The following is a 26697-nucleotide window of genomic DNA, read 5'->3' on the forward strand; positions in this document are numbered from 1 at the left end:
CCTTGACATCTGTTCTTGTTCCATTTGTCCATGGTCAGACACCTATGTGTCTGACCAATGGACAAATGGAGAACCATGAAACTGACGTCAGTGCAGAGGCATGGCCAGCCACTCACAGGTCGGACTGCTGGTGTGCATTACCACCCGTGACAAGACAAACCTCAGATATAACATAACTTGTTTCTTGTAAAAGATAACTGCAGCTGGAATAAGGCGAAGTCTGAAGCGGATATTTTGTGACTACTCAACCACTCAACCAATTTAGCATCAACACAAGCTGCTAATACATGACATGTTCAATTCAAAGCCAGCATCTGACCGCACACTGCAAGACGGCCAAGAGAGCTTGCCACCTATAACGCTGCAGACATGAGCACATGTTCCTTTACTCAATAAAATTCTGAAGTGGAGAAAGTTGAGTGATCTCATACGCATATGTTTTGTGACCGTCAGTGGTTCTTTTTGATGTGCCACTTGCGAATGCGGGATAGGCGGGTGCCGTCGACACCGAGTTGACCGAGTCGCCTGAGGTGAGCGGCGGTGCATGATGCGCAGCCAGCGAGGTCATTCCAAAAACTCGCTGTCGGTTGGCATGCAGACACCTGCACGCCACTGCGGTACAGGCTGTGCAGTACAGTTGCTGGTTTTGTACTTGTGGGAAGCTCGCAAGACAATGGTGCTTTGTCAATTATTGGCTCAGTTTTCTTGCACACAGGAAGCGCAACTTCTCTATAAGACTATTTGCAGATTACAGATACATAGGTAGAGACAATTTGCAATATTAGGAAATAAACATTTTTGTGACTTTATATAGACATAGCATTTGAAACCAAACTGAGGCCTGTACATTTATGTGGAAATGGACACAGTCTTCAAGGGCTTACCGACACGTTTCACCACGGAGTGCCATCTACTCCTCACTGTCATTTCTGCGCGAGTTTCAGTGCTTATTTAAAAACTTAATTCCTTATTTAAGTTTTTCAATGTCAGATTTCTTCAGAGCTGACGCACCTCCAGCATGGGGTGTTTTTGTTGGATATTATAAAATGAACCCAACGGTTTATTTTTGGTAAGGTAAAAGGGAGAAAATGACATGGATAATAGCCAATGCTCTTTTGGTGTGGTTCTCACATTTCTATTTGACGTCAATGACATGGCGGGACAGAAATGTGAGAATGTTCAGCTACATCATTAACACTGAGAGGGCTAAGGAATAAACTTATGCTTGCGCCTATCATTGCGAGTTGCAATCTTTCCATCGGCACTATAATCTCAAGACACATTCCGGACAGTTGTCCTTCCCGTTAATAAAACAACTCTTACTTACAAGTCACAACAACTTGAAAGGGATGCCGACCACGGTAATAGTCTGCAAGACAGCACACTTTACAAGAACTCAAAGGTCGTTAAACTGTGCCAAAAGGAGGTGCTGTAACCTGCACAAACAAAAGGGTAAAATGCATAAATATGAATTCTTAGAAACAATTTTCCTAAGCTACAACAATCTGCATAAACAGTGAACTTATATGAACATTTTGTCTGAGCTACGACTATCTCATGTTCTTTAGTTATGATGTTTTATGTTTGCTACTGCAGTATATCTGCATTATCATGCATTAACGTTTTCACAGTGTGCACACACAGTACTGGGTAGCTATTACGCCATGAGTCTACACTCACCATGAGTCTACACTCATGATGTAATAGCATCTGGTGATGAGCCTATTGCTAGTTTGATGGGCCCATTGTTATAACATCTACACAATGCAGTAACGCATTATTGGATTATCACACGACCACCACTTGTTTGAAAACACACTATGACATCCTGTAAATGTGTAAAGAATATCTGATACATAAAGCACATCTCCCTTTTAAATACCTAGTGCCTGACAATGACCAATTTATCTCAGCCCAGTAACAGCTACATAATAAAATTTGCAATTTAAATGACACAATGTGCCAGTAATCAAATTAATGCAATACATAAATGCAGCAAAATCCAATAACTGGCGAACGCGACACTGATAGAAAAACACATAAACATTAAAAAAGTCAGAGAAAAAAATGCAAAAGAGCATATTATTTTGCTGAATTTCAATTTATCACCATGCAGAAATAACTACAAATATTTTGGCTTCCTTGTTGGTCAAGTGTATGTGGCAGTGTTACTTCTTTATGGACCCTTAGGTTTTATTTATTTGCTTAGTTATTGATTACTGTAGGTCTACACTTCCAGCAGAAGTGGAAATAGACATGATTACTGTTTCAGGGTAGATGAGAAATATGTCAGGTTGCACGAGTGAGGAAGAATGCAGACAAAGCGCAGGGAGAAGTCGCACTAGAAGTAATGGAGGCATAATGAGGTAGTCTTCTGCCCCAATGAGAAGTGCCCACAACAGTAAGTTGAAAAGAATGAAACAAACAACAACAAGCAAAGCAGTAAACAAACACTGATGTGAGCACAAATGTGGGAATACCCAAAACGATGCACACAAAAATGGCCATCAAAAACAGACATTAGCATTGTACACGGTGGCCCTTTATAAGAGGGAATACGTGAGCGCATGGCCTGCACTCTGCGGAGGTTGCTTCGAACACCACCAAGTGGCAGCAAGGAGAAGCACGTCCACTTCTGGTGCCATCTATTGGCAGCCAGAATAACCAGGCACGGCGAATAGGCGAGCTACTGCTTTTCTTCATGATATGCAAGCTACCTTTTCCTGACTGTTGTGCAAAGAGCGGGGCCTGCTGCACAGCATCTGCTGTTAGCAAACTGTGCTGGGTACGCAAGTGCACTGGAAACATGCAAGTGACAACATACGCCCAGCAGTTATTGGGTACTCCCGGAGTATATTATTTCGTAAGCATCCTATGGCTACATCTGTCTGTACATCTGTCTGCCTGTAATGCTCGACACAATGCATTGCATGCATAGTTATACATGAGTTCTTATAGAGGTATATATGACAATGCTTTGTGATGAGTGGCGTAGCCAGGGGGGGGGGGAGGCTACTGGGCTTCAGATCCCCCCCCCCCTCGAAATTTTTCTGGCCGGCGTTCTCCTCGCTTTCATGTTTGGCATGTCGCCTATGAACAAAGGCACATATCAATTGAACGATCACCCCGGACAAGTACAGGATGGTAGACGCCTTTAGGCAGACCAAGGGTAATAGTTGTATTATGCAACAAGCATGGGGAAACTTAAAAAGGAAATAATGAAACCTTAGCCCACTCTCAAAAAAAAAAAATCCTGGCTACAAGCCTGCTAATGATTATGTAAGACTCCTGAGGTTTATGATGACTACATATATTAAGTACTGAAGAGGTAAGAGTAATTAAGGTTAATAATGACTAATTGATTAATTATGGGAAAATCTGTTAGGCATAATGAAGATTAATCAAGGGTAATAAGAATAGTGAGGCTAATTAAAATCATTTATATTAAATTATTGGACAAAAGCAGAGCAAATAAGGTTAAATAAATGGAGCCTTAGTAAGAATAATTAAGGGTACTTGAGATTGACCTAATTAGGTGATCGTAATGATTAATTAAATCCAAATATCTCCATCATACCTTTTATTACTCATATCAAATCAATTAAAGAAATGTCCTTATAAAGATAATCCTAATAATTCATGAACAAATTAATTACGTTTATTTACCTGAGCAAAAGTTTGACCTTGGTGCATTGCTCTCTCCTAAACTGCTCCGAATAAGGTGAGGTTTAGTTACGCTATGCGGAGAAGTGGAGAGTGGGGAAGTGGGGAACTGGAGTTGTCCAAATCCAAATTTCACTTCGTCCATCCACAAATTTTAAGTTGGCCCACCCGCCCAGTTAAGTTGACCCTACTCCAAATTTCAAGTTGGTACACTCCTAAACTTTAAATTGGCCCACCTCCAAATTTCAGTTGGCCTACACTTACTACAGGCTCCCCCTTCCATTTCCTATGGAGCCCTGTGTATCCCTATGGGCACTGGGGGCGAGAACTTACGGAGTCGCCATGTGTCGGAAATGCCTCGCTTGCGTAGTACGAGGGATAATGTGGCGTGCTGCTCATAGGTTTGGCTGGCGGTGCTCAATAAAAATACTGCGCGGGAGCCTGCCTGCACATTTCTGCAAGTACTCTAGAAATGAGGCAAGTTTTTACCGTCCAAATATATGCAGATCCCACGCACTGCGGGAATCAATGTAAGCAAAGCTTCCTGTGCTGTTTGCTTTGATTGACGAAAATTAGCGGTGATGTTGACGGTAAATGTTTAATTTCGTCAATGTTTTGTCCAACAACTGATGTTAAACATTACCTTGCGTGCACCAGTGCTGTTTGTCTGCGTAGTACACAAAATGCAAAGGGAGAGGTGTTTGCTGGAGGCGTTGTTGTGCACCATATTTCATAACCTTTGAGAGGGTTGAACATTGTCACTGCCTCACATGGCACATCACATTGTGGCAGAAGCACTAAACTTGAATTGGATTATGGGGCTGTATGTGCCAAAACCACAATTGGATTATGAGGCAGGCTGTAGGGGCGTACTGAGGAATAATTTTGGTAACACGGTGTTCTTTAACGTGTCCCCAAATCAAAGTACACGTGCGTTTTTTATTTTGCCCCCGTCGAAATGTGGCTGTCTCAGTCAAATCTGTGACCTCAAGCAATGCCATAGCCGCAAAGCTATTGCGGCGGGCACAGAGGTGTTGACTTGACACGCGACCGCTTCCGTTGTGTTGCCTAGGCCATGCGTCGCATTTCAATTAATGCCGCTCTGCTTCAGCACGTCCTGTGTAAGTTATTTGCATGGTTTTATTTTTCATGAAATAGCAGAAACACACTGTACTGTACCTTGAACTTAAGTTTACTCAGCATTTCCTTGCTTTCTCACGTCACCTTTTCCCTACCCTCCCTTCGTATTTGTATGAAAACTGAGTGAGGAGTGGCAAGGCCGTTTATTATTCACTCGTTTCGCGACTGCGTTGGTTTGACCAATCCTCTGCCTCCTCTAACCCCTCCTCTCTTCCATTCTATCTAGCTTCCCTCGGGACTTGGACATTGATAGCGAGGTAAGCGCTTGAGGGGGGGTCACAGATAACTACAGCTGTCAAGAGGCTAATATGGCGACAACCCAGAGCTCGAGAGGGCATTGTGCACATTTGACGTGGTGCGGTCCAAACAAGTTCTTCGTGTCTGTTAAATTTCTCTGCCACGCTCCTTCCATGTATATACATGCTCTGAACAACATCCCGACGCAGTGTGTTGGACAGCGACAGCCACAGCTGCAGCAGTGGGAAAGTCAAAGCAAAAGGCAAACAAAGCTTCATTTTAAAATAATAATCTTGGGCAAACAAAAAGCACAGAATGGTTTACAGGCGCTATCTTTTATCAAAAACACAGTGCATACCAACTGCGCATGGTCACCACGATGGGGTTACACGAGCCGGCTTCTTGTGTCAAAGGTAGGCATTTGCCGAGAGAAAGCTATGTCAAATAAGTTCTTCTAGTGGGCTCTCTGTATACCCAAATGGAGTGTGACAGAATAATGCAACGATCGCACGGGTTTGCAGCGACCTACCAACTGCACGTCTGCATGCATGTCCACGCACGATGTTTCCCTTTCGCTGCGAGCACATTTTCGCACCATGATGTGAGCTATAGGCCGCAGCACATGAGCTTTGAAAGTACACAAGCAACCATTGTTGCGTGGATGCTATAAAAGCTGTTCAAAAATAATTTTGTGATAAGCCATCGTGACGCTTCAATCCTTTTTTTTATTTTCTTCTAAATTCTTGTATGTTTCACTGTCATTATTTCTCATGTTGTGCCGCACTGCATGTTTGTCGGTGTTCTCAGCAAGCAATTTCTCGCTGCCTTAATCAAGTACATTCATTTTTTGGTGCTAACACAAATGTGAGCTATGCCATGCCTTTTTTTAATGTACTTCTTACCGTTCCCTTTTCATTTCAGTGAACTTGCAAGTATATAGCATTAACAAGTTCATTGACCAAAGCTTCATGACATCAGGCTGGCAGCATGCGTAGGTGAGCGTCTCTTTGCACTTTCGGCTATTTATCGAACATCGCAGCCCCGATGTCGCACCAGAAATCTTCCTCGCAAAAGTGCTTGCAGCACACATAAGTTGTAGCCGATGGCTGTTTGCCGGTTCCAAGTTTCAGGATCCAAGCTTCACGCATCTTCTCCTTCAAGTACGTGTGAAGGCTGAAACCGAGCTCTGTTGCGTACATCCGGCACTGCGGCACCGAGCAGTAGCCTACCGTGTTGGACGCCTTAAAAGGCAGCTATTACCTATTAAAGTGCTTTCAAATGTTATTCCAACACTCATAGCGTTAAAATCTCCTCCACTTAATCAAAACTGCAGTACAGGTGGGACTTAAATTTTCATTTTCAGCTCCCTTCGGTGCTTCTGAAGCAGCCGGTGCAGCCGCTGTGTCCACGTGATCCCTTATACCATGTCACGCCGACGCCAGCTTTTCCAGTGGTGGAGCTTGTCCCAAATTCTTTGATACATTACTTTTTGTTTCACTTGCTCACTATTGCTTATAAGGCTACCAGTCAGCTGCATTTGCACTATTATAATAATTATGTGTCACAACTTTGCAAATTATGCATTTTTGCAGCAGATGCTGGGCTGTAGGCCCACCCCTTGTGCATCCATATGGCATAGGAGGGAGCCCAGCAGGCACTTGCCTATTAGCCGTGTTTGGTTATTCTGGCTGCCAAAAGATGACGCCACAAGTGGGTGTGCTTCCCCTTGCTGCCACTTGCTGGCGCTCTAAGCAGCCTCTGCAGAACACAGACCAAGTGCTCATGTGTTCCCTTTCATAAAGGAATAGACATAGCTGAAAATAAGAAATGGAAGATTTGTGTGTAAATAGGGAATATGTTAGAACGACTTTGTGAGGTATATCAAGGGAGATACAGCAAATCACATCAGCAGAAATTTCAGATAGGACACCAGATTGGTTAAAGCCTTACCAAAATTACGGGAGAAATGATGCCACCTCAGTTGCTGTGTCTGTCGAAGACTGGTGCAAGGTTATGAATGACTACAATTAGCTTTGGCACTCACTTTGGAGCTAGAGTGCATCTCTTACCTTCTTTTGATACAACCATATATGTCATCTACTTATTTCATTGCGATCCTCTTACTTTTCCTCTTCTCTTCCCAAGTGCATAGAGTAGCCAGTTGGATGAAAATATGTACAGCAAGCAGTGAGGCTGACTGCATTCCACTTGTGGATCATTGAATGCTGACCTTTGAAGAGATCTTACTTATCAATAAACTTTCCCTTTGTGTTCAGGTTTCATTCTGGCATTACAGTACATAACTACTTACAAGCTAGTTAAGTGATAACGGTACATACTTACAAATTTAGGAAGAGCGATAATAATAAAAAAAAGCTTTTGAATGGCATGAAAGGTCCATGCACCAGTCTAGACAGGCTTATTACATTACATATATGTCCCTTCAACATATTCAACACTGCCAAGCAGTGTGATAATGTTACCCACTTTGCCAGAACTTACCTTGACAGTATTACACAGAGGGATCAGGTGCAGCTGTTGAAGGTAGGTAGTGAGCAAGAGAAGGGATCAACACCATATACTTGTAAGCTGTGGTGATACCTGCTAGATGTCATCCAGTAGCCACTTGATTCTGATAATCGCACCTCATTTGTGAAGCTGTCATATGCAGCGAATGCTGGACCATTCAAAAGAAAACAAACATCACATTTAGCATGACTTCCAAAAGTGATCATTGGTAGCAGAAGTAGGATGATTCACCAAATATGAATCCACACGGCTTGACCTCGATATAATGAAGTCACAGTTTCACTGAAGGCTTTGTTGAACCTAGAAAAAGGTAAAAGAAACAAAAAAGGAAGCACCGTCACATGCTAAAACACACCTGTAGATTAAACCTTGCAGTAAAAGCTTTATGAGCAATACCTCACTCGAGCAACAAATTGATGATCGACACCACTGGACATCATATTATATGTAATGACCCATAATGCACTACAGCAAACAGAGATGTCTGCAATAAAGCAAACTTGCAATGCAGGCCATGCCTAGTACTCGAAATTGCCACTGGATGGTGCCACGAGCACCATCAGCAGCAGCCGATGCAGGACTTTCAATGTTTAGTTTAGTACAGTAGACTCGAGTACAGCCACACAGGGCCACAACACCTGACACAGTTACCACCAGTGAAAGGACACCAAAGAAAATACTTCTCCTCCCCAAGAAAGCAAGTATTCCCCCTTGCCAATACCATATGTACTGCAAAAAAAAAAGTACACTTTTGCTCCCCCCCCCCCACACATACACACTGAACACCAGGCCTCTTGAGAGTGGAGTGTGAAAAGAGTGCACTCCATTTCATGCTGATACAAGTGGCACAGCACTGCGTTTTGCTCTAATTTCACATGGCAATCACTATAACGTATACTTGCCAGCAGTGCTTGCACCCATTAAGATGTCTGCAAACATCAATCTGCATCATCTTCTCTGTTTATTCCTCGCTTTTTATGAGAGTCCTGAAGCAAGCATTTATGTTACCTGTGGGCTTCGTTAGGAGAGCATTAAAAGGCAAAATTACTTCACTAAGTCACAGTCAAGAGGGATTGCGTTCGATGAAGTCGAGATCCAAAAGTAAAAAAACATCAATAAATCATGAATTTTGTTAAATTGAGGTTCACTGTATCAAACCATCAATCAATACTAAAGACCCCCTTTTTCGTGACACGATACAAAGCCTGCCATCTGAACTATCAATACCCGCAACAGTTAAGGAAACATCTGAAAACTTCTTGAATGAATTTTTTCTATCTGCAAATGCTTTCTAATTATTGTGCTAGGAGAATGGTAACAGTGGTAACTGATATCAATGGCAATAGCATGGGGAAAAAAGTCAGCATCCTTAAACACACGCAGATTTGACAGAATCACTTCTTTATCAAATGCTTTGATTCTGGCCCTGTTGCTGCAACCCCTTTATACAGGGTGAACATTTTCGTTTTATGGAATTCTTCAAAATCACCTGTGGCAGATAGCATAATTCTTGTCTTTGAGCTGGATTATTTCGAAGAGGTAGACATTACTACCACGAGAAATCAAAATACATATACAACTAATCAACGAAAGTCTACTAATTTACTTCTTAATTAACTAAGTTTGGACAAATATTGCAATTTACAAATTGTCGCCGGTGAGCTTACAAGATGTATCCACTTGAAATGAATTCCACTCGACATATCTACTTGAAATGGCTTGCTGCCATATATGGGTAACGAGCCAGGCAGACTGTTATGTTGGTTTTCGGAAGTAACTTCCTGTTGGAACTAGTCGTCACTTCCCGATTGCCCTAAAAATTAGCGCGTCTTTTCTCCTCCGGCCTCTGCATCACTGACTACCAGCACAGGCTGTTAGCTTCAAAAGTGGGTTTCAGCTTGCAGAGATGCGAGTCCAAACCCACGCATATGTAAACATGTGAGCACGAATTAAATGTGTTCGGCGCAGACTCACGAATCGCACACTGACGAGTCTTGCATGCCGCAGCCACAACGATTTTTCTGCAAAGTGCGGACATGATTTGCGGTAGTTTTGTTAAATTCAAACTGTAATGTAAAGATCCGTTCAAGTGGAGGTTGAGGTTGGATTTGTTTTGATGCTGTTTGCAAAAAGCCCTTGTCTACAAGACGACGAACCCAGCAGCATAAAAAGAGCAGTTTATGAATGTTTTGCTTTCTGGGTAAACGTAGACATTCCAAAAGTCCTAGCAACAAATTCCAGCAACTGTTTCTCACTGTGTTTGTCTGAAAGTCTTTTCTCCGTTGACTGCTTGTCATAGTTAAAAAGGGAGAGTGATCAGAAGCCATTGCTCCTTCGGTTAAGCTTTGTGAAAACTTCTTCATCACTTCCCTCTTTCATCTGTCTTGTCAAACGTTTTTAAAAACCCAATAACCACAGACCGCGATGCAGGAAAGTAGTCAGTACTTTCACCATAATACTAAGTTCATGAGGCAACCAACTACACTACTTGTGACTATAAAGTAATTCCACTAATGAGACTTCATGAGTGCAGCATCTGGTGCAAGCATAGTAGGGGCTCACTCAGCATGCATAGTATACTCACACAAATGGTTTCTTATGGCTGAGTGATATGTTTCAGCCACTAAGTTTTCCCAGAATTATTGGTCCTGTAGGCAGTGCTGTTGAGCATTCGGGAAACATCTTTGAAGAGAGCACAACATCAAGATGTACATAATCAGTCTGGAAACCTGCAATGCTGAAAAATTGATGTAAAGCATACTTGAGGTCAAACTCATGGCAGCGTGCTAAACTGACAATAAAGCAACCTCGTAAATGCTAAAGATGGGAGACATAGCAGATAGCATGGTTTGATACAGTAGATTCATTTCACTGAGGCTCACGCCTTGCTACCGACAGTTCTAGTGCCTAGCAGACGACTAAATGGCAGCTCTGACAGGAGGCACTGGTCTTGCTAAAGGACTTATTTTCTTGCATATTCTTTTATTTTTATTTTGAACAGGCTGAAGGCCCGTTCTGTAATTACATGGAGGGGATGAAAGAACACCAATGGCACAGTTTGTGCTACGATGGGAGTACAAATTAACAAGTGCACATGAATACATACTGACTGGTGTTAAGCAGCATTGCTATAAAGAACTGTCACAGTCCAGATAAAGAAAAGTAAAGTAACGGACAAGCCTGTAATAGAGAATGCATATTAATTCATAAGTGAAAACAGCAACGCAGCCCTTTCTAGAATTATTATAAGTGAGCATAAGTAGGCACAAAATGAAACATAGTGCACAAGATCAAAATAATTTATCTCTTGCAGAGAGATAATGAGTTAAAGATTAACGGCATCAGTGAAGGAGGTTGATAAATGAACAAATCAATCAACACGTCTTGAAAACGGGCAGATTCATTCACATGCTCACATGCCAAGAACACCATGAAAACAGATGGCAAAAATGCATAATGTGGCCATCCTTGGATATTTATTTCAGTAGGCTGTTCAGTATTTATACATAGCAGCGAGGCTCCAGTGATTGCTGGAGTCTGTTGGCTTCATATGATTGTGCATAACAAAAATCCTGCTCCTAGGTTTCCCTTCTACTCATTCATGGCAGTTGTATGGTTTACAAGCACTCTATATAGCAGTAAGGTGCTGGTTGTGTCGTTAAGCATACAAGCCACAAAGCCAGCCATGTTGGAAGCATGAAATGGCAAGCATGCAGCATGTCACTTGATCAGATACAGGAGAAAGAATCCAAAGCCCTGTATAGTGCACATAAACTTTGTCAGTGGTGACTGCTGAAACCATTTTTGTACACACTGGAAAGTTTGCAACACACTACAAGGAACTAGGAAGGATGAAATCTTGGGATTCAAGGAACAATTTGCAAACTACACAAATAACATCAGTGCAAAGCATGGAGTGTAATCCATGAAACAATAATGACAATCAGGACAACGATGATGACTACGAAGAACGCGACTACAACAACCTTAGTGAGGCACCTTCAAGATGCTTTGACACTGCAGTTTTGACAGCCATCACATGGAATGCTGCTTCGAGAAACTGCCTGCTTAAGCTCTGATTGCAAAGCTTGTTCTAGCAATATTCCCTGATGCTATGTAGAGCCCATCATAACAAATATAGCTGTTAAATAAGCCAAGAAACGCAAATGATTACCAACTGTTCCTGTCCTGTGTGAAGATGTCATAGGGGTGGCATTACTCAGCCACAGTGACTGTCATGCCATTCTCACAGGTGGTCTGAACATGTAAAATGCACCGAGGTGAAATCAATAGCTATATAGCTCATAGAAACCCAGGAATGTAAATTACTTTTGGCAAATACTTGTTGTTTCTGTGCAGTTGAATACACAATAGAAACAGTGGGAACCACACTAGGTGTCACGTCTTTGTGAGAAAATACCTGAGAGAGAGAAAAAGTGGGGGCCCTTCAATGAGTAATGGAGAGGACTGCCTGGTGGCATACCTGGAGATGAGCCGCACACCCATCTCCAGATGGGAATAATGAGAAATGAAATTACATGCACAGTGCACGCAACAAATGCACAACCTGCAACAAACCAAAACATACCAACATGCAACGTACAAACTAATTAAATTATCTCACTGTAACAAGTGCCTTTAAGAAAGGTTAAAGGTACCCCCTTGCACAGGATGCATAGGAAACACTATTCCATGGACCAAATACGTGCCATAGCTCAAGGCGGGACAGTTCTTGATGTATATTTCGTGCAGACATTAGGGCAGTTCTTACTATTGTGATTGAAAGGGGCACTGCAGAATTTTTTTAATCTAATAAAATGTTCTTGATCTGCAGACAATGCTTCAACATAAGAGTTAAATATCATTCTGCTGCATGCAGCAGGACGTTCACAATCTTGCATAAAAGATTGCTCACTGGGTTCCACAACATTAAAAGACCAGTCTATCATGTCCGGCCTATGACGTCAACACAAGCACTACAACCAATAGATGCCACTGGGCAATTGTTCGTGACCATGAGTTACTACTGACCGGACGCTTGTACACACACATACAGCCAAACCTCGATATAACAAAGTCGGCAAAATAGGCAATTTGGTTTGTTATATCGAGATTTCATTATGTTGAACTTCCCTTTTAATGCAAGTAAGTACAGTCACCGATGGATTTCTCTCACAAGGATAGAACTATAAAAATTTCCAACTATTGGACAATCAGGAAAAAGCCTGAATGACAAAAAAATTTATTTAGTTGAATTTGGAAGTCGGCCACCAAAGATGCTAGACAGGAATGCATCATGTAACGGCACAATTACAAGGGACAAAGAAGGAACACACAAGCGTGCGGTTACATTTGTGCGGTTACATGATGCACTCCAATAACGACCACCAACTAGCCCGCTTATCCCTGTTAAATATGCTAGACAGACCATAACATGTTAATGATATCTTCACGTCAGGGGTACGAAGCAAAGCCAGCCATGCTTTCACGTCCACTCTGCCACCGTGGATGATAGAGTCAGGTGCAGTAAGATTACGCTATCATGAAATGCGTCAGCAATGAATGGGGGGCATATGCTTTGCGTGCCTCTCGCTTTAACATATCTATGAAACTTGAGATTACGCGACCACCAGCGACAAACATGTGGGAAGCACTAGCATGGGCAGCCATGCGCAGCCGCACTAGAAAAAGCAGCAACACACCAACTAGCCCCCCTCCCCTGTCCCTACCATGAGCTTGCTCTGCTGCTTCTCACCCTTTTCCCCGTGCTTGTGCAGGAAGACAATGCTCACCAACACCCATCCACCTCCGCTCACCCTGTAGTGCTTTCACTCGCATTCAAAGCATATAGCGTGCAGAGCATGATAGGATCTTATTGCAATTGGACTTTATAGGAACACGATGCTGCTCCGTTAAGCAGTCTCTCCTGCTTGTGTGGCACATGATTGGAGAGATGCCTTCGCAAGCAGCCGCTTGTAAGCAAACGATTTGACTATCTGTGTCTGCAGAAGTTTTCATTTATTGTCTTGGTATTCGCTTGCGGTGGCACTGAAATTTCGTTAGAATGAAATTGGGTATAAACACACTTCGTTACATTGAGATTCTAAATACACTGTGTTCTATGTACAAGAAGTTATAAAAATTAAATAATTTGTTATATTGAGAGTTTCATATTATTGAAGATCTTTATACCGAGGTTTAACTCTACACCCCTCCAATCTTCTAGCAAATGGTTAAGCAGTGGTTGTTAACGCATACCACCGTCCCGTCATCGCTCCTCTTAGTTGCTCTCTAGCAACCTTGGAGGGTCACTGTGAGTACAATGTAGAAAAGAAAGTAATTATAGCTCCGTTATTACAAGGTCCTTTTCAAATGAATGACAATGCACTAACTCCAGTAAGTTCTGAGATTTGGAGAAGAGGTGGTGCTAAAGTGTTTCCTTTCACGTGATCAAATAAAAATGCATTGAGAGAATAAATTGCACAAGGCCTTTTGGCAGCTAGGCTGCTACTACCAACTCTGCTTTATGGCTAAAGAAACACAGCTGAAAACAAAAATGAACTTAACACTAACATCAAACTAGGCTACTTAAAGAACAACTAGCCTTGGAACTTGTCTGCACCAATGGTATACACAAAGAGAGGAATGGGGCTAGTACCTTGAAAGCCAGCAGGCCCAGAAGACAGGTATTCCATTTATGATTGGCCAGTTGTGTCAAGGTTGCCTTTTGGTGTACCCTGTAAACAGTGATAGGCCGTAACTATAAACCTTTATGTGCCAGTTCCACTTGTCAGAGGTTTCTCACATTTCGGGCCTACACATTGTGATCTGACAAAAGGGGCACACGTTGCATGACTGGGATACAGTCACTGACTCTGATTTGGTTATGCATTTTGTACCTCAAAGCTACACTTGTGCTGTGACACATGGCACAGTGAACAGCCTCGGCTTCATTTCAGCTTCCTGAAGTTTTCAACATTCACTGCAACTTCACATCTTCACTGAACATTCCTTCCCACTGAGAAACACCGCCAAAATTGCCAGAAAAAAACCAAACAAACAAACTGTGGCAGTGCTCATTGGGAAAGTGCCATCAGACCCAAACCCCCTTGCAGACAGCTTCATACTATGATTTGGACTAGCTGGTCATGAGTATGTGCTATTAGCTGACTTCATAAGTAATGAAATGCAAGGTTCCCATAGCAACAACTTGAGCATTCAGAAACATGTATTAGGCTTCCCTTGTAGATGCAAAGTCTGAAATACTTTCAGGACAACCCGTCTCGTAATGCAGCTCCCTCTGCACTCTTCCTTCTTGCGCTCTCAAAACACATCTCTTTTTTTTTTAACTTTTCACTAGCTTATATTTTTTATCCTAAGACTAATGTTACGACTGTTCTATGCAATCACTGTAGCATTGCTTTAAATGTGCACTTGTTGCTTAACAGACAGGAAATTTAATGACACTGTTCATGCTTCTTTCATGAGGAGTCAGCATCTTTTGACAGCTCTTCCAGTTACAGAGCTGAATGTGCTTGTGAATTGCAGTCAGCAAAGAAAAAGTGCACATGCCACTACGTCAAGGTTCCTTATCTGTACATAATGCTTTGTGTAGTACATTAGAAGGATGCTTTCCACAGGAAACTCCGGCCCAGTGAATCTTGCATAACTGAATATCAAAACCTGCCTACCCATTCCAAACCTTACCAGGAAGTGAATGAACTCTGTGATGTGTCAGCTGCATTTGGACTAAGTCAACACATTACGTATTTGACAGAAACAGTGTTCTTCACCTGAACCATTGCTTCTTCTGTGCACATCATTACAACATTGTCAAACAGTGCAGCCCCTTTACTGTAGTACGAAAGGCTGCTTTGCTAAGGAGTGCCAGAATTTGACATCTACTACGACCTTATCAGTTTCTATTCTCAGCATGTGGCACTTCTGCAACACTACGCATCTTCTTCAATTTTCAGTTCCTTGATTTCTCCCTCTTCAAACTTTCCGCTGCCGACAGCTGAAATCAAAGACCGATTTATATGCAAGCTACCTAGGTGCACAAGCAGAGCCCAAGCTCTGCTTGTATGCTTCCACGTGTCCAGTGACTGACCTCAAATAAACACCTCCCCCCCTTTCTCAAGGACACCTCTTTATTCTCACAATAGGTGAGAACGCTCAAGAACAGGACTAAGTGAAGACCAGTACAAACAAGTTGACACTACACCCAGAAGTCAGCTTATTCAGAACTCTATATACAAGAAATACATTTCTGCTTTGTGTAGCGAGAGACCTTTCGCATGCACTAAAATTATGATTCGTTAAAACACATTTCTTTTGACTTTTCGTAATTACTCTTAAATTGCGTGTGCAGTCTCCACTAAATGCATATGACACTTGGGTCACATATGCCTTGTGTTTTGGGATGATAGCCTAAAATGCTCACAAGGTTAGTACAGAACAAAATACAAGGACAATTCAAGGATTTCAAGGATGACAAAGCTTAAATTTCAATGATGGGGAAACAAAGATTATTTGTGCACATAGATTTGAAAGTAGTGAAATCTTCTTAGTTGCAAGAAAGCTATTGCTGAATAGGACACACACTTAAAGCTCTTCAAGTGGCTTTTCAAAGTTGACTTTCCCACTGTAATGATGTCAGTCAGCTTTAAGCATGATGGTTTGTAGTGTCTGCGTTTAGCCAAAGAAGTCATACATCTGAAACCTATTTTCCACCAGGCATTTCTATAGCCTAGGGCTTGAAAATGAAACCATGAAGGCAGCGGGATGAATCGACTAGCGAAACAACAAAAATAGTGGTACGGCTTGGTCGCTTGATGTGGCTTTGTCTAGCCCTGCAATACAACGATAATTTAAGACACGCCGATCATTCGTGGCTGTGGATACACCACATTGCATTGCTTAGCAACACTGGAAAGAAAATATCTGGGATTATTTTCCTATAGACAGTGTCCATGGCATAGCCGCGATGTGTAGTTTGTTACTTTGAATGTTCAGAAGTTGCCCCCAATGCCAGTCTTTAAAGAATTCAAGGAGCACAGTTAGCATTTTCAAGGAATTTTAAGGGCCTTGGAATCCCCCTTTCCAAATTCAAGTGTTGTGAAGTATTTCAAGGAGGTGCACAAAGCCTGTGCTCAGAACTCTGCATGCACACACAACTGCCGATGTAATGAAGCAGTATCCTCAGCCCCACTCCCTTGCATACCCTAATTTAAATCTCTAATAATTACTCTGTCACTTTTTAATACCAGAATCCATGATAAAGCTTCTTTTTTGCAGCAAAAGCTGAAGGAGAAAACACAGACGAGAAGGGGAGAAGTGGTGGAGCTTAAACCTTTGTGACAGTGCCCGAGTCAGGCACTATCCAACATTTCATCGTTTTTTTGGGTTTGCCAGCGATTTGTTCAACAACAACAGCATAGTTCACCAGTTATTTGGTTTCGTAGTATCAGCTTTTGAGAACATTAAAAATTAAAGTTAAATTATGGGGTTTTACATGCTGAAACCATGATCTGATTATGAGGCACATAGGCCATAGTGCAATAATTTTGACCACCTGGGGTTCTTTAATGTGCACCTAAAACTAAGTACATAGGTGTTTTGCACTTTGTTTGAGAACTTTTAAATAACAAGTGCACTTTGAAATGTTTCCAGATGAGGGATTTTTTTATCTTACATCATACTTTAATAGGTTTTCACACAATTTATGACGTGAAGCGCCGACAAGATGGCAGCATTTTCTGCACATGCATTTTATGGACGAAATTCACGTCAGTTCAGTGAATCGGGAGGTGATTGTAGTGCTGCGGATTTATATATTTCACCTTTAGGTGGTCAACAAACATCTTTATATGACAGCACTTGAGACGACAGTCACTAGGAGTAACCTACAAACCTACAGCACAAATCCTAGCCTCCAGCCGAACGACTGATTCAAGCGCTACCACACAGTATTAAAGTACTGTTGAGAGACTCGGGACATCTTCAGAAATAAATAACTCAACATGTGCTCATTTACCTGAGGGCTTTTTCTGCATGGCATCTAACTATGCAAAATGGTTCCTGGCTAGAATGGCCACAAATTGGGTAACTGCCCGTGATTACAAAGGGTTAACCTCATCAGAGAAGAAGCTACAAAATACCTTTAGGTAACACCAAAGATAACTTGAACCCTTACACTTGTCAAGCATAATGGTGCCCAGGGACTAAGCCTGGAAACTCTAGCTTTGTTTCCCACTCCCACACAAGCTGCGCTTTTGCTATGTAAGCTGTAGGGTGCATGTGGCCTATGATTTTACAGCCCTAGAAAATTGAAAGCTGCATTCTCTAAGCCAACAGGTGGAAGTGGTAGCATAGGCTGCATTGCTAGAGTGGTTCTTGGGATTGAGTGGGACTACTTTAAGGCCTTAAAGGGACACTAAAGGTTAATATTAAGTCAACGTGGACTGTTGAAATACCATCCCAGAAACCTCGAAATGCTTGTTTCATGCGAAAAAGAGACTTATTTTAAGAGAAAATGCGTTCTGAAGCGTTCTGACGCGTACCTCTAGCGCAGTTCAAATCACCCGCCCTCCGATCGAGGAGTATTGACGTCATAGTCTCATAGTGACATTGCGCCGTCGATGAGTAAAACGGCTTCCGCAGACGGCGCTATGGCTTTTCTGCACAAAACGCAAACACGTGGCCAGAAAGAGCCAAGACGGAGCCGACAGCAGTGCGAAAGCGGAACTATGGTGGCTAGCGGAAGGGAAAGCGCACGACGATAAGCTTGTTCTTTATTTTATGACGCCAACTTCGACGCTCGTTGCAATGGATGACCCTGACAACGACACATTAGCTCGCGATGCTGGGCTCGAGTTCAGTGATTTAAGCACTGATGAATGTGACCTGCTGTTGAGGGCTCGCACTGCCGGCGTCGTTGGCTACTACTACGACGACGGCCTGCTTTGAAACGTACTTCACGCGACTTCAGTAAGTCGGCGTTGAACTCGTAATCCTCTGGACGAAAGTGCAGCGGGCACACTACGTGATTTTTTGGCTCTTTGCAAGCGTGCTGTGGCAGAGGTACAGTACTTAACTACTTCGAACGGAGAGGTTCACTCGTTGGCGCACAGTGATAAGTAACATTGGATTCGCCGCTGCAACTGCCCTTGGCCAAGTTCCGCGGACCGTTCGCGCATCCCACGACATCACATGGACGTGGCATTCTCGCTGCTTGTTCCAAATGCAAGTTTTGCGAGCCAGCAGGACAACCGCAGCACGACGCGATAAAGAAACAACTGAAACTCCAAAGCGCGTGCGGCGCAAAGTCGAGAGCGCAGAGTCGAGCGAAAACAAAACCTTTTGATCACCCATAAGACTCAAGGATGAAGTTAAAATGTTATTTTTTCTTAGAATCGAATAGAAGTAGACAAGTAGCATTTTCTTCCGTCTTATAATCTAATGAAATGATCTTTTTAATACGAGTAGTTGAGTATAGTGACATAAATTATGATGAGGAGTGCTTTCGTCATCGGGGTAGTACCGGAATGTCGCTGGGGCATCTCTAATCGTGTCATGCATTTACCTCAATTTCTCGGTTACTAAAGCTCTGTTCGCGATTATATTGACGCCTTAGACGTTCTAGAGCATGGCTTTATCACTTTAACTTGACTTTCTGGTAACCTTTAGTGTCCCTTTAAAGAGAATCTGAGAGGGAACATAGAACCAGACTATATCAGTATAAAGAAAATGCAACTGGGGTGGTTGGCGCATGATGATAAATAGCTAGATTTTAGCGCGAAACAGACGACCACAAACGAACAGACACACCGACGAGACAGGCACTGACAAACATCTGTCTATTCAATATTGGGAGAACAAGCATATACTAAAAAACTGCACACAATGCCAGGAATATATCCTTGTTTACCTGACAAACCAATCGTTATCACTGTGCTAAAGGAATTATGCCTAAATAATGATAATGATTAGATTAGTTTCCTGGTGTGCATCTGTAAAATTCTACAAAATATTTGTTCTCTTGCTTCTGAATAAACAGCTGTTAGTGACTGCATTTCACGTTCATGTGTTCCTTCATTTGTGGTTGTCTCTCTCATGTTGAAACATAGCACTTATATCAGTAGTTACACTAATAATTAGGGGTCTGCGAATATTCAAAACTTTCAATTAACAAACCAAATATTGTTAGTTCAAATTGAATAGTCACTATTTGTAAATGCAAATATTTTTCTAATATGATTAAAATATTTCATAACATCAACTGCACCCAAATAAACATAAAATTGCAGAAAAGGTACAGTATATTTTCACCCATGTGAGAATAGTAGAGACATAAAACATGCACTTGCGTAGTGGAGCAGGCTACATTACTTAGGTATCCATATTTCACAGGCTGTACGGCAATCATTCACACTCTCTGCAGAGCCCTGTGCATGCAAAGAAACTACTTGTTTACTCCTAATGCTCAATTTATGCTTTTAATACACAACACTTCACTACGTACTATATAATGACAGAAACTTGCTAACTTCAAGAATACTGGCATGTGAACATTGTTTTATATGAAATGTGATAATGTCTCTTCATTATTCAAAAACTATTAAAAAAATATTCGATATTCGATTTGATGCTGGCACTATTCAATTCATATTCGATTCAGTCTCAAAAATCACTATTTGCGCAGCCCTACTGATAATGGCAAATAGGTGACCAGTACAAAGAGAGATACAGTAATTAAATAAATGTGATTGATTAATCAAGTGACTGATTAATCAATCATTATCAAACTGGTACTTTATAAGTGGATTATGCAGCACAAAGAGAAAGACGAAGCTTGATTTGCATTTTTTGTGTCCTCACTGATCAGATATTCTGTTGCAGTTGGCAAATGAAAACAAGCACACAAAACTGTAAAAAAAAAAAAACACTTGGTAGAAGTGGACTAGATCAAAACAAAACATACTCTAATAACTGATTTGCCCAAACATTCAGAACGTAGGAACAGAAATGGCAACGAAGCATTGCCGGCCTACCTGGAGTTCTTGTTTTCACTTCTGCTTGCACTCCCACATTCCTCGTCCTTTTACTCAGCATGGCCTGTGTTGATTTCACTGTTAGTGGCAATGAGCATTGAGTGACTGCACTGACTTTCCCCATTGGAAGAGTTGCAACAGCTACACTTGCCATTATAGTATAATTGCGAGTTGGTCCCAGTGGTGGATCTAAGAGAGAAAACAAAGGTGTAGCCACTGATGAACCAGTACTATTTAAGTTTGGACGACTCATAATGTGCAAGACCAACATAATGCGGTCTTTTCTCACTCCCGTTTACTCTGCCACAGAACTCCATGTATGTGCATACCACCTAACATGAAGCTGTGCGAGACGGAATACTGTTTATAATGTGGGTTTCACAGGAAAATCTTGCAGACAAGTGCAGTGAGAGAGAGTGATAGTGCAGAGGAAGAGGCACTACTTTCTGCAACCATTTAGGGTGCATAGCTTAGCACCTTGGGGAAGGGGAAGGGTACACAAACAGGCAAGAATAGAGAAAAGGTTGAGGCAGTCAACGAGCCCACGGCTGTCAGCGGTGGCCAGGTAGCACATTTACACTTTAGACAAGAGCCCCATGCTTTCAAAGAATGTCAGGAGGTGCCTGAAGCCAAAGCTTTGGTGCCAGCTGGGAGCAGCAGTTGTTATGCTGAGACCACGCGAAGGCCCACGTGTTGAGACAAGCATGGTAATGAGTATGCTTCTCAATGAGGTGCGCTGGCCAATGGGAGGTGAGAGCGAGAAGGGTGATTTGGAGGAGGAGGAGAAGAAGACATGGAGCACAGGAGGAGCAGGAAAAAATAATAATAATGCTGCACCAGCCCGTTGCGGTCGTGCAGGTTTGCCTAGGCAATGGAGAAATCTTTACTCAAGTCACTTGTTGGCAGCATGCGCTCCGTACCAAATGCATGCCCACTGTTGCTTTTTGGACCTTCAGTTCATGTGTGGAAAGTAAAAGCAATTTTACAGCATAGCTGACATATGCCTACCTCGCCATACATTTTTCAATGTCCTTGCCTCAAAACTCTCGTGCGCCCTCTATGAGAAGGCAAAGCAAACCTGTAAGGCATGTGCCGACACCTGGTGTAGAAAGAGGAAAGCTGAGAAACAACCCAATACATAGTTTCATACAATAATTACTAGAGGGAACTCTGGCGCTAGCATCTACGGGAGCTGCAATCGCGGTGGTACAGCCAGCGTGGGATTAACTGGAAGTACATGGATTTGCCTAAACCTTCTTCTTTTGGCTTTAGACGTCTCTTCGAGTTTGTACATTCGTCATTCTCAATAAAGTAGTGTGCAATAAATAATTAAATAAACATTATTAAAATCATCCACCAACAGGATTAGCGCACAGGACGTCTATAAGAGAAGCCCGACATTGAAACTATTACGCAATGCATGCATGCATGCATGTCGACAAGCGACATAGAATGTCCTTATGAATTTCTTGCAGGCAAGCCAGTGTCTCGAGATGCTTGGCACATTTCAATTTGGACACCTCGACAGGTTTAGCTGCTATTAGTAGCGATTGTATGTGTTCGCAGGGTATTTTACAGGAGCAGAAGGGAAAAGCCCCAAATGAAGTAAACTTTTACACTCAGTAGTGTGCTTTGTCTTTTTTACAGCTCCGCTAGTAGGCCACATTCACAGAGTGGAACGGCTGTGGTTTTTTAACAAATCCAACATTGCAGAAATATTGTTTCCAGAATTTCGGTCTATGCTGCACTTTATTGAAATAATACCTATTTGAAATTTCATTATAGTCAAGGCTATCCGTGGGTGCATTTCACATTCACCCGTCGCGCTGCCCATAGTTATAAAGTGTAGATATTGTGCGTGCAACCTTGACTCCACCATCAGTTTATGGTACGCTCCGCAAATTTAGTTCGAAGCTTTTAGGTTTTAGGACTACAAGTGACCTTTCACTGTTAGCCAGTACATACACATATAAGCTTGGCAGGTGTTCACAGTAGTTACCGCGGCTCCACATATCTAAACATTCAGTTCAATCGCGCTGCCCTTGGTTCAGCCTGTGAGGGCGAGCAAACTCCAAAAGTGCCCAGTATGCTTGGCATAGAGTGTGTTTAGAGGAGTCCCTACACATCATGAAAATTGGGAGAGTGGTGGTCACAGGATGTGATGTAGTGATGATGTGATGTAAGTTGACGTAGTGGTTGAAGCCACATTTTCATTGTCTTGCCAAAGATGACAGCATGGTAGGGGTGAGAGAAGGGAATTATGCATTTGAATGTGAGGTATTCTTTTTTAACTTCATGCAGGCACTTTGAGTGAGTGAGTGAGTGAGTGAGTGAGTGAGTGAGTGAGTGAGTGAGTGAGTGAGTGAGTGAGTGAGTGAGTGAGTGAGTGAGTGAGTGAGTGAGTGAGTGAGTGAGCGAGCGAGCGAGTGAGTCGGTCACTCACAGTCAACCAGTCACTCAGACACAGTCAGTCAATCACAGTCAGTCAATCAATCAGTCTGTCTGTTTATCCTTCTATGCCGGCAGAGCTGGCGGTGCTTACTAACTTGAACTGTTGGATATATGCTCATGTTAGCATTGCCAGTGTGGTCGAGGCATCGTCGTGATTCGAGCTCCACCATCCGACTCTCACCCTGAATTCTCATGTACTACAGTACCTGCATCGAGCCAGCTGGCGTGCCTAAGACGCGGGTATGCCAACTGTGGAACACCGGATGGTGGCTTGCTCTGCACAAACAGCACTCAAAAGCAAGTTTGCCGCCTTGTGAATGGCAAGTGGCTCTTGATGCTCACAAAGAAGCTCTCGGAAGACTGAAGCTTTGTTGAAAATGCGTCAACTCGGACATTGTGTTAGAGGTTTACTTGAGCAGCTCTAGGATTGACGTACTACTGGGGTACTATTTGTCACAGAGGAAGGAGAATGTCTTAGCAATGATCGAGCAGCTAGACAAGCCCATGTTGCTTCTGAACCTCAGCATGCCCGAACTCCTCAATGAGTGCCTGCTCAAAGTCAATGAGAGGGTCAAAGTGCTGGTCGAGGAGAGTCATCCCAGAGCCGATCCCATAGCCAGCTACCTGCAAAATGCTTCACATAGCTCCGATTTTCACACCACACGGGATCTGCATAATTTTTCTAGAAAAGCAAAGGCAGAGGACTAAAGGGATAGAGTTGGGGTCTGAAGGGAGGGTACCTGGTGGGTTTCTTGTGTGGAAACATGTGCAGAATGGAGTGCATTTCTGTCCCCTAGACCATTCATTCTCCATCAGCACACTTGCACTGTCATGTCCCTTGCCTCTTAATTCTTCCATGTGTCTGCTCTCTTCCTAGTAATCTTTCTCGGGTGGAGAACGTCTCTCCTTGGAGTATATGGGCTGGGGCAGCTTTTACACATTCTGTTACCTGGGCCTGCGGTTAAATACCTGGAGACTCACTGAACTGCCCGAAGTGTGCCCCTCCAGCATATACAGCAGACATTCGCCCTGTCATGGGTCTATCCATGAATGAGAGGTTACCAACAAAGCATAACGTCTGGCAAGTTACAAACAAATTGGAAAGACGGTTATAGGCATAGGCTCATGGGCTATACATTTGCTAAGCCACTACGCCAATTTTTGTGCATGAAGGGCTTCCACGCTTTAATTCAAATGAACATAAATGCTACAAGCAAGCTTCACAAAAAAAAAACAATATGCAAAAAACAACACTTACCTTGTGTCGAATGCCGAACAGCTAAGAGGAAAGAGTGACCGGTGCAGTGCATGTCCAGCTTTCATTAATACAGTCACTGCATACCTTGTGACCACTGCACTAGGCTGACTGATGCATGTGTCAGCAGTTTGCGATACCGCAAGACCACCACCCCCCAATTTTTTTTCTCTTGTGCCCTCAAGTTCTCACTGCGTCTTTCTTGTGCAGCTAGAGTCAAAAGCTTATGGAATGTGTGATCTGAGAAAAAAAAAATGAATATTTTCTACACAGCCTAGATTCTAAAAAATGATATGTAAACGAGTGCATGAGACCAGCACATTGTTGTACTGTTTTAATGGCTGCAAGGTGAAGCTGGACTGACATTCGACTTAATCCCAGAACTTGCATACCGTAAACTTTTTACCTTGCCTGTATCTTGGTGGGCACTGTTTTACTTTATCAGACCACCCCTCGTCAGTTTTATGCCCTACCATGAGCTGCCCAACTCCATTCATTCTAAGCGAACAGATTCCAGAATAAATAGCTTACTGCAAAGGGGGGAACGGCCAGGAAGGTCTTTAAAATAAGTTTTACTAACCTCGCAATGACTTTGAAAGATCAATGAGCACATGTATTCAATAGAAAATGCCACAAAACCAGACTGATAATGAGACAGTGAGACATCTATGCACCTAGTTACTACATTAAGAAATGGGCACTGACCTGTACTTGGTGCACCACACACGTGAATGCAACTTCCACTGCTCCAGGAGTCAGTTCGTATGATACCAACAGCAGTGGCAGTCTGCACGAGGTCATTTTGCACCAATGTATAACAGCCTACAGCACACATCTTTACTGCAATACATACAGAAATATGAAAAAGCATCGACTGCTGTACTTAATGACGAAATGGCAACTGGAATAGGCACGTCTACGCACATACTTTGGGAAGTACAAACGATAGTGACAGCCGCAGAGAAACGGCACCTCAGAATTATTAGAGTGAGTGTCACAGGTGATGTGTATGCTTTGCGTTTTCCTGAAGACTTGTATGATCGCACAGTACTTCTCACTGAATTCACCAAGATTGCACAAAGCGTGTGGAAGCACATCAATACAACTCAACATCCATGGACCACTGCAACCTTCTTTGACGAGTGTGCTGTGAACTCCTCAAACAACACATTTTTCAGAGGCACCATATTGAAGAAAGTGGCTGGAAGCGAGACACATCTTTTCAAGTTCCCTTTGGTGTTGCCTTGCTCCCCAAAGCAGCTTCAGCATTTGGAGTGTCTGTTACAGGTTATCTGAAGGCGGTTATTGGTCATTTCAGCATGTGGCATGTCAACCAGTAATCAACTCTATGGATGATGGGCCCCCATTTTGCCAGCGAGCACACCTCAGTTTTGCGTAATGTGTGTTCTGTGTCTCTCTTTTGTCCTGTGTTGGATGCGCTACGCGTCAGACCTTTAGTGTGGTGTGCCAACAAGCCTAACACGCAACCTGATCCCACCTTTTTTTTCACACATGAGAACACACTGGAATGAGTGCGATGCCCTTTAATGACTATCATCATCACCATCATCATCCTGGTTATGCGCACTGCAGGACAAAGGCCTCTCCCATACTTCTCCTATATATGTTCCTGTGGGTGGGCAGCGCAACCCGGACGAAGGATGAAAGGAAGTACTTCCTTTCGTCTTTCGTCCGGGTTGCGCTGCCCACCCACAGGAACATGTTCAATCACCAACTCGCCCAGCTTGCCGTCTTAATTCTCCTATATATATTGCCAAACAAATTTTTGGAAAGGACCTACTAATAGAGATGCAGAAGAGTGCAATGTTACCTTTCCTCATTGCTCCTCAAGTCAATGTTTTCTCTCATTGCCTCTTGGTGTCGCCAGTGTTGGCGGCACCAATAGAAATGTCCTGCGTACTGTTCCTTTCTTTCTTCTTTCCTTTGTACCTAACGGTAACTCTTAAGGTCTGACGAAGGTGTTCAAGAGCGACAAAGGAATGATGACAGGACGAGTGGGATGTGTTTGTTAACTGCTGCTTCCCTGTTTGCCAGAAGGTCGGAGGGGTGTGCACACGTGCACAAGCTTTCCCTCGGGAATAACACATGGTTATGAACAAACAATCAATGACTGTTTTACTGGCTTTGACATCACTGATGGGGACAAAAAAGAGGGTCCCTGAATACTGCAGAAGAGGGTAAGCAATCTATTATGCAAGATGGTGGGCAATCTTCCACATGCAGTGGAATATTCTTTGGCCTACATGCTCATGGCAGTATTGTTAAATGATTGCAAATGTTTTCTTACTGCATTAAAAAGAAGTGTTGCAGTGGCTGCTTAATAAACACTTCTGATTATCTATAAGATAC

At 42.7% G+C, this 26697-nt stretch overlaps 1 protein-coding gene across 7 annotated transcripts in view; it reads right to left on the bottom strand.

Moving 5' to 3' along the window:
• Window positions 1-26697, bottom strand: part of LOC135899062 (uncharacterized) — a 28810-nt gene that overhangs the window by 946 nt on the left and 1167 nt on the right. For 2 of the 7 annotated variants that reach the window (XR_010563519.2, XM_065428309.2), the window contains exons 3-9: window positions 25033-25114; window positions 20622-20810; window positions 14228-14306; window positions 10154-10306; window positions 7801-7869; window positions 7543-7717; window positions 367-1436 (exon numbers count right to left, since the gene is read on the bottom strand). Coding sequence is in view for 1 of the 7 variants with exons in the window: in XM_065428309.2 (XP_065284381.1) it covers window positions 14284-14306; window positions 20622-20810; window positions 25033-25114 (294 nt within the window). In the remaining 6 variants the exon portion in view is untranslated. Of the gene's footprint in view, window positions 1-366; window positions 1437-7542; window positions 7718-7800; window positions 7870-10153; window positions 10307-14227; window positions 14307-20621; window positions 20811-23812; window positions 24028-25032; window positions 25115-26697 lie in introns of those variants that run through there. The other 5 variants (XR_010563521.2, XR_010563520.2, XR_010563516.2 and 2 more) reach the window with 5 other exon arrangements.

The sequence above is a fragment of the Dermacentor albipictus genome, chromosome 7 (genome assembly GCF_038994185.2).
Source record: "Dermacentor albipictus isolate Rhodes 1998 colony chromosome 7, USDA_Dalb.pri_finalv2, whole genome shotgun sequence".
NCBI classification, from domain to species: Eukaryota; Metazoa; Arthropoda; class Arachnida; order Ixodida; family Ixodidae; genus Dermacentor; species Dermacentor albipictus.